The 14,504-nt window shown below is 34.9% G+C and overlaps 1 protein-coding gene across 2 annotated transcripts; it reads left to right on the top strand.

Annotated features, from left to right (window-relative positions):
- The first annotated feature begins 3,382 nt into the window (after positions 1 to 3,382).
- LOC107918002 (uncharacterized) lies at positions 3,383 to 8,303 on the top strand. Of its 2 annotated transcripts, none has more exons than XM_016847479.2 (7): positions 3,383 to 3,943; positions 4,731 to 6,782; positions 6,870 to 6,921; positions 7,124 to 7,272; positions 7,558 to 7,644; positions 7,774 to 7,902; positions 8,047 to 8,303. In XM_016847479.2, the coding sequence occupies exons 1-7, from the start codon at positions 3,872 to 3,874 to the stop codon at positions 8,137 to 8,139; spliced, it is 2,634 nt and encodes an 877-aa protein (XP_016702968.1). In that variant the 5' UTR covers positions 3,383 to 3,871; the 3' UTR covers positions 8,140 to 8,303. The 2 variants fall into 2 exon arrangements, with proteins under 2 accessions (XP_016702968.1, XP_016702969.1); XM_016847480.2 differs by having other exon boundaries at positions 3,811 to 3,943; positions 4,706 to 6,782.
- The last annotated feature ends 6,201 nt before the right edge of the window (positions 8,304 to 14,504 follow it).

Here is a 14,504-nt window from a genome sequence, read left to right as displayed (position 1 = left end):
ATTCAATTTCAATTCAAAAAGCATGCATTAGGTTAGAGTTGTTTGGCATATAGTTGGGAAAATGAGTCGATTGTCTATTGCATTTAGGTTCTCACAAACAAATTGGCGTGTCCAAGTGGGTAAGGGGGAAGTTAAACCTCCGACAAGGGAGATAGTGATCGGATTTAAACTACTTACATGGTTGAGGCCGTTAATTCGAGTTGGGCTCTTCTAGATCGCAAGGCTACCGAGATCTTAAATTTCAGACGCGTGTTACGTGGTTAGATAGTCAGCAAGGTTTGGTTTGTAGGTTGTACCAAAATCAACTACACAAGGAAGAGTTGATGGTTAAAACATCCTTAGTTGATATAACCAGCTTATTATTTGGAAAGAAAAATCCACTGTCAAGGATCGATTCAAGATTGGAATTTACCGAGTCTAAGGCTAAAAACTCACGTATTTGATTTACCAATTTAATTTCAGTTATTTAATTTTAATTTGCAATTATCGTTTTGTTATTATTTCATTCTATTCATTTTATTATTTTAACCCTTATCAACTAAAATCCCCTTTTATTTATTCTTTAGTTTAGCATGCGACAAATCGTGGCATGACAACTACCATGACTTTGGAATCTAGTAACGTAAAAACGATATTAGGAGCCCCAGTCCCCATGGGATCGACCCTACTTCTCTATACTACTGTTTAATTAAGTTAGAGCATAGAAAATTTATATTTGGTGGTTTCGACTATTATTTAACTATCATATCTTTTTTATGCTGACAATTGTCTAAGAATAAAAAAACTTATTAGTAGTTGAAAGGTGAAAGTGATTTTTTCAAATATTTATAAGCGCTCGGCAACAAAAAAAATACTACGAACATGGTAAAGTGACATTTTTCAATAGATTATATAAAAATGGTCAAGTTTCAATTTTGGTCCCTATATGACGTCTAAATTTAAGATTTAATTTTTATAATTCAACTTCTTGACATAATTTAGTATCTCAACTTTTACATTGTCATTGATTAGTCTAAATACTTTATTTTGATTGAAATGATGATACAAATTTTAAGAGTTGCTAACAACATTAAAATTATCCATTAAATTCATGTCATTACAATATTTTTTTTTTGGTTACATGGTTACTATGTGAGTATTCTTTAAATAAAATTTTAAAGGTCATTTTCAGTGAATTTAACAGAAAATTTTAATGGTACTAACAATTGGAGTTGAATTTTTAAATTTGAAAAGTAGAGAAACTAATTTATTAAAAATAAAAATATAAAGACTAAAAATTTAAAGTATATTTTGCACCTTTAAAATTTTATTCTATAAATTAGTGATGGGTGTAGAAACCACCAAATATAAATTTCTACGACAAGATAACACTAAATAGCATTATAGAGCAGTAGGGTCGAATCCACAGGGAGTGGCTATCTAATTTTGCCTTTTTCCATGACCAGAATCGTTGTCACGGTTACAGTCGTGCCCACGACCTATGTGTAGCAATGCTGAAAAATAAAAAATTGGGGGTTTAAATTGATAAAGATAATAAAATAAGGAAATATGTAGTGTAATAAAATAAAAATAAAAATAAAAATAGATTCGAAATTGCAAAAATAAATTTAAGCAAATAAAATAAATTGATAAATAAAATATTTTTAAGCTTGGCCTTAGCCTCAGTGTACTCCAATCTTGAATCGATCCTTAAAATAGATTTTCCTTTCCAAGCGATAAGTTGGTTACAGCGATCAAGAACGTCCTGACCGCTAACTTTCCTCATGTAGTCGATCTCAGTACGACCTGCAAACCAAATCTTGCCAAATTTCTAACTGCGATACACGTGTTCGCAATTCAAGATTTCAACAGCCTTGCGATCTGAAAAGCCCAACTTGAATCAACGGCCTCAACCGCATAGGTCGTTTAAATCTGATCTCTATCTCCCTTGACATAATCCAACTGACTTTTTCCACCTAGACACGTCAATTTTTTGCTGGAATTTGAACATAACACGGCTGATTCGACTTCCCAACTATACGCCAAACAAATCCAACCCAACGTACACTTTGAATCGAAGTTGAATCAACTTTAAGGGACAAATTTGTACTATCCTATATACCATGAGATAGAAAATACTGCGTTGAGATCTTTTTTTGAGCGGGTTCATATCTCACGATTGTTTTGTTGGAGCAATTTCTAGACTAAAGCTAAATAGGGGTTTAGTTAATTATGGAAATAATCATACTTAAAAATAAATGGTTTAAATGGAATTGTGGAAGGTGGAAAGGGAAGGGCGCTTAGAAGGCAATTAAACCAATAAATGTTGAAAGTAAAAGAAAAAAAATGAAACAGCTGAATAGAAGACGCAGAGACATAGGAAGGAAAAAAAACATAAAGAATTTATTGAATGCCAAAGGTCAAGTGTCTGTTTAATTGACTAGAGCAACTAGGTATATACGCAATTCTAGTACTAAAATTTAGTTAAATTTTTCTAAAATATTATCACTAAATAAAAAAATTTTAAAATCAAATTTAAACTAGAAATTAAATTCAAATTAATTACAAAATTTTAACAATATAAAAAATCCTTCAATTTTTAGTTAGCCACCTCTATATATCATACGCTATCACTTTCCTTCAAATAAAAAAAATATTTTAATTAGAGTCTCTCAAAATTTTTGAAAAATTTCATTTTTCCTTGAAGTTTTTGGAAAAATTCAATTAGACCGCCTCAATTTTTTTAAAATTCTCATTATATTTTTTTTAGTTTTTTTTAAGTTTTAAATATGTTACTTTAATTTTTTTAAAAAATTCACATTAATCTCATAAAAATTAATTAGACCCCAAATTTTTTTAAAAAAATTCTCATTAAACTTTAAAAATTTTACTAGACATTTCTCTTTTCGCTCTACTCGTAATTTAATTGAAGCTTGAACCCGAGTTTCGATGAGGTTGAATGCACTGTTTTCGTTCTACCTTCCTTATTTATTTTATCTAATTCTAAAAAAAAGGGGCGAGAGAGTAGTCACAGATATTTGATTGTATCTTGATCTAATCTTTTTCGCCTTGTCCCGCGACAATAACTCTCTTAACTTAATCTCAAGATTTTTTTATTTTTGGTGAATTATAAAAGAAGAATCAAAATTCTAATAATAATATAACTAGTACGACTCGAAATCAGATTACACCTAAAACGATAAATCATTATTATTGATTATCAATATATATACACTTTCATATCAAATATAAATGAAGTAATTTCAATCAATGTAATTTACTGTTATAGTTAAAAACGATGTATGCCCTAAAACTAAGTTAAATCTAAAATAAATTTAAAAAAAAAAACCTAAAATTTACCGTAATCAAATCAATACCACTTTGAAGGTATGTGATAGACGCTTTAGTCAACGGTCAAAACCAATTACGCGGCGCCGCAACCAACAGCCAATACGGGTGCAGTCACCTGAAGAATTACCGTGAGATAGCGAGAGAAAGGGTTAGTGAAGGTAAAGAAGCCAAGTTCTACCCCCAAAAGAAAGAAACAGGGGAGCTTTTATTTGTAGTTAACTTTTGGTTGGCATTACCACACTCCGATTTGATTGAAAATCCGTGAAATCATCAAATCTAATTTGTCCCCATTTTCGACAGTAAAACCCCACCATCCCCCTGCTTTCAGTTTTTAGTTCTAGGTTTCCTCTTAAAATTCCCTCCCACACACTCTTTTTTGTACTTTTGTTTTTCGTTTTCATGTTTTATACAGTTGGAGAGACCCAAAGCGACGCTTCGCCAGACAGAAATCGTGGGAAGACAAAGTTGTAAAACGAATATAAATAAAAGGGGGGAGGGGTTGAAAGGCGGCTCCTTCTTGCTTGGTTGTGCTCCAAAATAGATGGGGGCTTTGGCTCCAGTCCTTTCCACTTGGATACCTGAAGATGACCTTCTTTTGAAGAACGCTATTGAGGTACTTGCCTTTTCTTTTCTCCTTCATTGGTTTTTAAGAAAATGAATAAAATAAAGATTGGGTCTTTTTCATACTTGTTTCAGGAATTGGTTTTACTTGTGGTCTCAATTCGACTTTTCTTCTGTTCGTATTTGCTGTCAGCTTGAAGTCTTCTTTGTTTTTCTAGTAGCTAGAAAATAATGCCTTTTTTTTTCTTTTAAATTTCTCGCCCCTTCTATTTCATTGTTTTATTTATTAGAGTTGCAGAGCTTATTTACGCGTCCGTCTTAGTCTTTTGGATGTATGGCACTGGTCCTGTTCTAGTCTTCAAATTCTGGGTTTATTGTGTTAAAGCGTGGATTCATTGCAATATAAGTTGGCTGTATTAAAAAAAAATTATACGATTCTTGCATTATGTTTATACAGTTAGGATATTCATAAGATTATCCTCCTGTTGTTGTTGTTGTTTCAGAGGAATACTATTGCATAATGCCAAAATTTGTCAGTAGATAGATTGCTTGTGAGAATGCGATGTAGAAATATTACTAATAAACATGGTTTGCGCTGTGCCAAAGTGTTTCTATTCATGGATGCAAATAGTTTTTCTAAAACATGAAATGACATTACTATGGTTGGTCTGGTAGTGCCCTTATTTGCAAAGAGTGCATGAACATCAACAGGAAAAAGGATCCAAATTGTGCATTTAGCATGACATTATCACCTTGTTTTGTTTTTCTTATCGTCCTATGAATTGTGTCTCTACTTTATTGAACCCTGTTTCAGTCTATTTCTTTGTATCCTTTTGCAGGCTGGTGCTTCTTTGGAATCTCTTGCTAAGGGTGCAGTGCAGTTCTCTAGGAAATTCTCGGTTAGAGAACTGCAAGATCGATGGCATTCTCTCCTTTATGATCCAGTTGTTTCCGAGGAGGCTTCTTCTCGCATAATTGAGTTTGAGCGTTCTGCTTCTTCCTTGTCTTCGAAATTTGGCAGAACAGGAAATTCAAAAGATGGCAAAAGTTTGGGTGGAAAGAGAAAGTCTGAGAGTGTGCGTAGCTGTTACTATGCATTGCGCAAAAGAATTTGCAATGAGCCTTTTAACACGATGGACCTGAGTTTCCTTATCGCACCTAATGATGGCAACTATGTTGGGCTTGAAGATGAGCCTCTACCTGGAAACTGCATGCTTGGCAATCCAATTTCAGATCAGTTTGGAGTTCAAGAAACAAATATGAATATAATGAGTTGTTCTTTTCCGCAAATGTTAGCTGATGATGGTGCTGGAGTGGGGGATGAGTGCACAACAGATGGCTTTCAGACTACTAATCATAATCCAGATAATAGTAGTTTTCCTGTAGAGTCAGTTAATCTACATAAGGAAATTCCTCATATGCTCAGAGAGAATCAGTTTCTTCTAGAGAGTGGGTCTGGCATTGAGGAATTGCATGAATCTAAGGAATTTCCTGTAAGCAGCTTGTTTTCTGCTAATGATTTAATGGTAAAACCTTCATCTACTTTTGATCAAATTAACAATGATCCAGAGAATATCTGCTCTGAGTTTGAGGACAACCAGGTCTTAAACTCACCAGTTATGGATTGTGGATTGTCTATATGGGGAACTGATGAAGGCCTGTCTGCATCTGCTATTCCCACTGACGGTCATGAGGAAAAAGATATCCAGGGAGATGTATATGCACTTCCTGGTGACATCGATACTAAGAGTGATCATGCAGTAGAGCATGGTGTTGCTACTGATTCTAAGTTGGAACCTGACATGCCATGTGCAGAAATGGGACATCAAACAGCTGATACAGAAGGTTATTTGGTGGAAATTACTAACACCCTTATGAATGATGAACCATTTTTCATGGATGTTGATGCGAAAGATGTGATTGATAAGTCTTACTTTGATGGCCTGAGCTCATTTTTGGCAAGTTCACCTAATAACTGTGATCAAGATCAAATGCCTGATGTAACTGAAGCTATGGCATCGGAAGCTCAAGATAATCTCGCAAATGTGTCTTCATGTCTTGGTGAATTGGATGAAGTTGCAGGATCTTCTGCAGCAGATGGGCCTGTTTCTTGTGATTCAGAGGCATTGATGCTTTCTTCTGTATTAACTTCAAATTGTCAGTTCCCTGAACTGACTAATGGTATCGTTTGTTGCACATTAAATACTGAGGACCCAGAAATTCCTTGCAATGAAGATGTGTTCTCCAAACAGCTGTGCCCGTCAGTTGTTTCCTCAACACAATACGTTTTCAAAGAAGCTGGCAATCCATTTTCTGCATCTTTTAAAGATTTTTCTGGGGGTCAGAAAACTGATGGAGGTCCCCTTCTGGTTCAGAGAGATCAAAGAGATCCTGGGCAATCTATTGGAGCCTTTCAAATGAAAGAATCACAAATGGTACCAGAAATGGGTCAACTTCATCCAGTTAACAATTGCAGAGTTAAGTGCGAGGATTCTTCATGTGCAGCACCTAAAACCGATGGTTTTCTGGCCAATGTTTCAGCTGAAACTAATTCCAAAAATATTACTGAAGGCACTCTCCAACCGACACTGCTGAAGGAAAGGAGTGAAAGTATAATATCGGGAAAGCATTTAGGTCATACTTCTGTTGATTCTTTACGAGAGAAACCTGCTCTTTGTTCTGATGACCACAATAGTTTGAATTCTTTTGCCATTAAACAAGAAGTGGATGCTCTAGAAAAGATTAAAGATCACCAAGCCACAAGTGCAGAGGTGGGGCCCATGGATATTATTTCTCCAGAACCAGTTATTGATCATCCACCTCCAGATCTTGAAGAGTTAATGATTGAAAGTGATGATGATGTTCCTTATTTCTCAGATATTGAGGCAATGGTATGTCTTGAACTACTGCTGGTCGTCACTTTTATTATAGTCATCATTATTGTCTGCTATTCATGTTCTTTTATGCTTTATGAACAGATCCTTGATATGGACTTGGATCCTGATGACCAAGAGTTGTGGGATAAGGAAGGTAGTATGTTGACCGAATAAATTTTAAATTGCTAACTTTTATCCATTAAGCCCTGCTGTAGTAGTTTGGTAATATCTGCAGTTACTGAAGAGAGAGAAAAAAGTGTTATTTTTCTTCCCCGTCTCCACCTCTTGTGGGTTCTAATTTTTTGTATTTGAATCTGTTTTCTAGAATTGCAAGATAATTTTTACTTTCTGTGCAGTTGCTAGATATCAGCATGAGGACTATAAAAAAGCAATTATTAGGCTGGAGCAGGTTTCCCATTCTTACATGCAAAGGGCCATTGCATCCCATGGAGCTTTTGCCATTTTGTATGGCCGCCATTCCAAACATTATATTAAGAAACCTGAGGTATTCTACAACTAAGTCCTTATTTTTAAGCTTTTGTACCATATCCATACTTTTTTACCGTTCTACTCAATGTTGCCTTTATGATTTGAATGATATTTTGTTAATCTTTGAAGTAAATGGTTTCTCAATTGTACACATAATAAAGTCCAGTAAGAAAACCATGCTTTCTGAACTGCTTATCAGTATCTGAAGCTAGTAGCAGTTTTAGGGTTTTTGTTCTTAGGCGAATAAATGAAAATTGATGAAAGAAAATTTCAGTAATACATTATAATTTTGATTTCGCAGATATTACTGGGTAGAACAACGGAAGATTTTGTTGTTGACATCGACTTGGGAAGAGAAGGGTGTGCTAATAAAGTGTCAAGGCGGCAGGTGCAATATGCCATGACTTGATAAATTCATGGATTATAGAGAAGATAGTAGTAATACATGAGAATAGTAATTCGTTGTTGTATAATAAGCTGCCATACTAATTTTCTATGGTTCCTCTCATGTGTTTAGGCAATTTTCAACTTGGAAGACGATGGATCATTCCATCTTAAAAATCTCGGCAAGTGTTCGGTATCGATAAATAACAACGAAGTAGGTCCTGGACAAAGCCTGAGCCTTGATTCGGGTTGTTTGATTGAGGTACTGTTATGATGATATTGTTTTTCATGAATTATGTGGTAATGGGTATTGGACAGTGACATGCATGCAGTTGTTTTCATATTCGGGTTGGGATATGAACTTTTTGAGAAGTTTTAAGCTGTAAATGGTGGTTTTTATTTGCAGATAAGGGGAATGCCATTCATCTTCGAGACAAATCAAACATGCGTGAAGCAGTATTTGAATAGTAAGTTGAGGAAGTCGGGAGGCCCATACTGAAAAGGACGATTTGAGGACAGTCTAGTATTTTGTGGGGAAGACGGGATTAAGAATAGGGGGCAATGGCAACAAATCCTTTTTTGTAATTAAAAACAAGTTTGAGAAAAAAGAAAAATTGTAATCCATTGATATTCAATAAGAGTCTTAGTTTCTCTTTTACAGAATTGTTAGACCTTGTGTTTCTGTATTTGTGCTTTAAATATTTATATAATTCATCATATCATGATTGTTTTTTGCACGAGAAGCCCTAAAAGAACATTGATTGCTTTTTTCTCTCTATTGGTCTCTGCTTCTTGCCACTCGCGGGTCTTCCTGACGAGAAATGATTAAATAAACCTTCCCTATCACCTCAGATGGGATGGATCAAACTATGAAAAACTCGATAAAATATTCAGAGAAAATAATGCAACTGTGAAATTAACTCCTTTCAACAAACGCTCAGCTGATTAATATTGTATAACTAACCCAACTGATATTGATTGAACCGGCTTACACTAACATTCCCCATTGGTCTTAAAAAAACTAACTGAAACAAACACCATGTTTCCTCTTGAAATACACAAAAGATCTACCAATCAAAGGCTGGGTCAAAGATGTTAGCCACTTGCTCCTGCGTAGGTACGTCATTCACTTCCATTTTGTGAGTTGCTACATGTTTTCACATAAAATGCCAATGAAGCTCCACATGCTTGGACTTGGCATGAAGAACTGGATTTCAGACATCGCTACTGCACTGGTTTTGTCACACCAGACAACTGGCAGGTAGGGAATTTTAATTGCCAACTCTTCCAACAAGAATCTAACCCACATAAGCTTTGACATTGTGCTGGCTACGCTCTTGTATTCAGCTTCTGCTGTAGACGAAGCAGCATCCGGTTGCTTTTTGGAGCTCCAAGAGATTGGATTTCCACCAAGAATACCACATGACCCAAGGTTGAGCGCCTGTCTTCGAGACTGCTCCCCCAGTCCCCATCAACAAAGGCAACAAGACTCATGTTTTTTGTTGCTTTGAATAGAATCCTCTAGTTAATTGTGCCTCTGAAATATCTAAGTATCCTCTACAGTGCATGCCAATGACCATCCATAAGCTGATGCATAAACTAACTTGCTTTGCTCACCGCAAACATAATGTCTGGCCTTGTGGCACAAAGATACTGAAGCTTGCCAACTACGCTCCCGTACTGAGAAGGTTTAAGAAGAAAATAGCTTGCGGATGCTTCTAACTTAGGTGAGCCAACCGTAGGTGTGGCTAAAGGTTTGCAATCTGCCATCGCAACAACTTGTGTTACCTCTTGGATATACTTCTTTTGGTTCAAAATAACATTTTCACCAACCTTGTGAGTCTCTACACTAAGATTAAAATTCAAGTCCCCCAGGTCCTTTAATGAAAACCTTTTGTTTAGCTATACGACCAATTTATCAACTTCAGTTATGTCATCTCCCATTGTCACTATGTCATCTACATAGACCAATAAATAGATCATTTTACCCTCTACTACACGAATGAACAAGGCTACATCAGCTTTAGAATACACAAAACCCAAGTTCCCTCAAGTAAATTTTCAATTTCTCAAACGAAGCCCGAGGGCTTGTTTGAGACCATATAGTTCTTTATGAAACCTGAACACCGGCTGATTGTGACCTTCACCAACCTGTTCAAAACTAGGAGGCTGATTCATGTAGACTTCCTCCTTCAAATCTCCATTGAGAAAGGCATTATTGAAGTCCACTTGTCTTAATCTTCAATGATTTGTCAAAGCAAGTGCGAGCACGTAGTATCTTTAACAACAAGACTAAATTTCTTTGAAATCCAGCCCAGGGGTTTGAGAGTACCCCTTGGCAACTAGTGGAGCCCTGTAATGAGCTACATTACCATCAACATTCTTTTTTACCTTAAACACCCATTTACATCCAATTGGAATTCGATGAATAGGTAAATCAATTAAGCTCGATATGCCTTGATTAATTAAAGCTGAAATTTCTTCTTCAACAGCTTTCTTCCAATGAGGGTGTGTGTAGTAAGGCCTCATGAACATCCTTGGGCACCTGGTCACCAAGACCCTTTGTCAAGTACGCCTATGGTTTGAAAATACCTTCCTTTCCCCTTGAAACCATGAGATGATTATTTACAAAAACTGGCGTAGAAGCCACTGAACTTCATGGAGCAGCAACCGTAGCAGGATATTACGGTGCTGGTGAACTGACAAAGTAAACAAGTGGAAGAGAAGCCTGAGCTAACGAGGTGAGACCAAGTTCTACCATTTGAAGATGTTTTCTTTCAACCAAATCACTCTGCTAAGAGGTGTGAGGACATGTCAGCCTATGTTTAATGCCTTGATTCACCAGCAACTGAGAACAATTTCTAAATTCTCACCCCAATCTGTCTGAAGCCCCTTAAGTTTAGTGTCAAATTTCAACTCAGCTTGTTCTTAAAAAAAGTTGAAAAGCAAGAATGGCATCAGACTTTTCCTTAAGTAGATAAATTGAAGTATACCTCGAATACGCATCAACGAATGAGATATAATATCGACACCCATTGGAGAAAATTGGTGCAGGGCCCCAAAGGTCAGACTCAACCAAATGCAAAGGAGCAGTGTATATAGTATCAAATGTTTGAAAGGGCAACCTATGGCTCTTTCCCATTTGACAAGCAGCAGAAACGGAGAGATTTTTATTCTTTGGAATATTGAGATTACATGATTGCAAGACTTTGGACATTACATCAAAAGAGGGGTGTCCAAGTCTCCAGTGCAAAAGATCATGTAAACAAACTTCTGACTTGACTACACTAGAATTAGAAACATTCTCGGGCTGAACTGTTATTGTGCAACACTGAAATTTTTTCCTTGCCAAAACTTAAGAATCAGCAGCTAGATTGTAAAGGCCTCCCTATTCAACGCCTTGTAAGAGAACCCGATGAGATTGGGAATCTTTAACAAAACACCTTGTGGGGTGAAACTCCAAGTAAACACCATACCCTTAGTGAATTTAGAAACAAAAATTAGATTCTTAGTTATTCCTGGTACAAATAAATTCTTCAAAAGCAACAATCTAGACTTCGAGATTAAAGAACTTTGACCAGGGCTAGAAATACAGAAGGGAGAACCATTTGCTACCACAACTTTACCTGTACTATTATACTGAGTGCTAGCAGTTTGGTTGCATCACTTGTAAGATGAGCTGTAGCTTTTGAATCCAGATACCAAATGGAGTGACAACCATGAGTTGGCAAGAAGAAGAAACTGTCATCTTTTGATTGTCACACATGTTAATGTCATGCATCAAGAACTGATTAAAGGATGTAGGCTGATATAGACATGCGTTAGCCTCATGAGAACTGTTTTGGCAAACTAAGAACCACTAGACATCTAGAACTGTCTGGGATGGAGAGCTACAAGTTTTTGAGAGTGAGTATGCACCTGACTTTGAACTGATGAAGAAATTTGATGTGTAGCCATATTAGCACTAAAAGAGCTAGAGAATGTTGAACAGTGTTTTTAGATTGAAAGTTCAAAATTTTTGGTGTTATTTATAGTAATAAACCATAAACCAAATTATTAATTACATGTGCTTCGTGCGAAGCGGTCTAAGTCATTTCCCAACTTTTTACCAAATGATCTTCTACGCTATCTTTAAATCTCGAATTGCTTTGAGTGTAGGCTCAATCAAAATGAACTAAACACACAAAATGAAAAGTTTTATTAACTTTCAGTGAGAAAGTTAATTTTTCTGTATGGGAACAAAAAACTTTAAACTTTTCAGAAAATAAAATTTATTCTTATAAATAATTTGTCACTATTTTTTTATAGAATAACGACTCTATTGATTGTGTCTTTGTCTTTTAGGTCATTTCATAGTTTCTATTTAAAAAGATTCTTTTTGCTTAATCTTGTTCAAGATTTTGGAAAAGTTTTTCAAGCTCTAGATTATTAAGAATTCGTTTTTGGAAGGTTAGTTAAAGCCATTGATTGAGTTTGTCAAAAAATCTTTTTCGAAGGATTCAATCGGAGACTTATTCTTCTGTTCATCTCCATTGGCTTATCTATTCCATCTCCCACCTTTTGTTTTTGTTTTTGTTTTTTCTTTTTTTTTATCTTGTTATTTAGTTTTGTTTTAATTATTATACTTGTTGTTTTTGTGTTCTTAGGTATCAAGAAAGCATCTTCCAAAGTTTAAAAACTCACCTTACTTGCTATCTAAAATACTAGGATTCGATCTAGAGTTATCGAGTTAAAATCGAGTCTTCTCCTTTGAAACAACTCCATATTAATTTGAGACTTGTGTAGATGCTGCCTTGTTATCATTTTTGAAAAGCCTTTAAGATAAAAAAAATCAACATAAAGCTTTTGAATTTAAATGGTTTTTGTCCCATTTTACATGGAGATAACATTGTAGCATTTATATATGAATGATTCGTAAGATTTAAGGGTGGTGTACCATGAGAGAGTTGATTGGTTCATTGTAAGAAATTTTGGTAATTTATTGTTTTTCACCTTTGAGTGGTTAATTTAACATCTTTTAGTTGGATGATTGGGGAAAATTCATACTAAATGTATTAGGGTGAGGTCGCAATTATATAAGGTTTAGGATAGATTGAGTTTGAATCATTGTTTGTATCCTGAGTTTAGTACTGATTTTTTCTCTGGACAAGATCCCATAGACGTAAGTTAAATCCAAACTATGTAAACATTATTTACTTTTCATGTATTTTACTTTATCATTAATTTCACTTATGTCAAAATCTGTAACCAAGGATAAAGTTATAAAATTATTCTAGAGAAGACCAAAAATCAATCATAAATTGAAGTTAAAATGTAATTTATTATTATTATATTAACTTAAAAATCTATAAATTTTAAAAAATTAAAAAATAAATTTACTATTTTTTGAGAGACCAAAACCACTACTACTTATCTACATTGGTGCTTGTAATCACATCGTATACCCAATCAATTGCCACAAGCGGAACAATCTTTCAAACATTTTTTTTCCCATTAATTTCATTTGGTTATGATTTATTTTCTTTTTTTTTTCAATGAAAATTCACGTGCTGCATAATGCCATATGGCCGACTTAGTATATATATCTCAATTATGGTGCTCTTATTAAGGTCCCAAATACTCGGTATGAACTTTTGCTCAATTATTGAATATACTTAATGAAATATGGACTAGATTAAGGTCACCAAGAAACAAATAAGGAAAGAAAAAATATATAAATAAAAAGGGGTTTCCAATAGCTATAAATTATAGGTATCATCAAAGACATCCATGAACTTGTGTTCGGTATTATTCCTAGGGTTTCCTAATGATTAGCCAATTTTCAAACTCAAGTCAACCGCATGTTAATTTATCATTCCTTTTACAAAATTATCATAGCATTACAATAATCTGAAAAATTGGAGACAATGAGACAAAAAAATTAACCCTAACTCAATAAACTTACCCAATGTACCCAATCTTGGCGTTCCTCATTATCACCATTACAATCCAAAATTAAAATATCCACAATAGAAGGAAGAGAAATGACAAATTCAGAGTAGTCCATTTGAATTAAAGCCGTCCTTGCTAGAGGATGAACAACTTTATTAGTGTTTCTGCTAGTCCAACAGAAAGACAAAGAATTAAAATAAGTACTAAGGTGGATACAATCTTAAATCAGTAGCTTTGAATTTGAAGAAACAAAAGAGCCATGAGATAGGGCTGTCCAAAAACGACGATTATCAATTTCCAGAAGGACATCCTTCGCATGCCAAGATCGAAGCCATGAGAGAGTCTAACAAGCAGCAATAACTTCAGCCATAAATGGGTACAAAATATTCAACTTAAACCTAGTTATGCAACATACAAAATGACCCGAATAACTCCTCATGATGGCTACCCAACCAACAACTCTATTGTTCATAAAAACAACTAAGGGCGAATTTAAGGGGGCTAACAGGGCCTGACCCTCCTAAAATGGAAAAATTTTCTATTTATACTCTTTATAATTTATAAAATTTTAATTTACTAATGATGAAATTGCACTTTGGCCCCTCAAAATGATAAAAATTTGATTTAATCCACTAAAAATTATAAAAATAAGTTATTAAAATGGTGAAATTACATTTTTACTGTCGTAAAAATATACAATTTAATTTTGCCCCCCAAAAAATTTCCTAGCTTCGCCCTTAACAATTCTAATATAAGTTTACAACCCTAAGTCGTATTTTTAGATCTACCAGTGAAAACAACCCATCTATATTACATTTAATCTTACCCAAAGGTGGTTTACGCCATCTACCATTACCACCCTTGCTCAATTGTTGGGAAAAAACCCAAGCCTCATGAATGACACTAGCTGCCAGCCAACCATGAAGATACCCA

The sequence above is a fragment of the Gossypium hirsutum genome, chromosome A01 (genome assembly GCF_007990345.1).
Source record: "Gossypium hirsutum isolate 1008001.06 chromosome A01, Gossypium_hirsutum_v2.1, whole genome shotgun sequence".
Taxonomy (NCBI): domain Eukaryota; kingdom Viridiplantae; phylum Streptophyta; class Magnoliopsida; order Malvales; family Malvaceae; genus Gossypium; species Gossypium hirsutum.
Note: the sequence above shows the minus strand (reverse complement) of the source record. Positions and strands in the feature narration are given on the sequence as shown.

What these genes read in the sequence shown, in the direction of transcription:
- LOC107918002 (XM_016847479.2), top strand. Translation starts at nt 3,872, where the DNA reads ATGGGGGCTTTGGCTCCAGTCCTTTCCACTTGGATACCTGAAGATGAC. An exon ending in TTTTGAAGAACGCTATTGAG is followed by an intron (nt 3,944 to 4,730) that starts GTACTTGCCTTT and finishes ATCCTTTTGCAG; the next exon opens with GCTGGTGCTTCTTTGGAATC. An exon ending in ATTATATTAAGAAACCTGAG is followed by an intron (nt 7,273 to 7,557) that starts GTATTCTACAAC and finishes TTGATTTCGCAG; the next exon opens with ATATTACTGGGTAGAACAAC.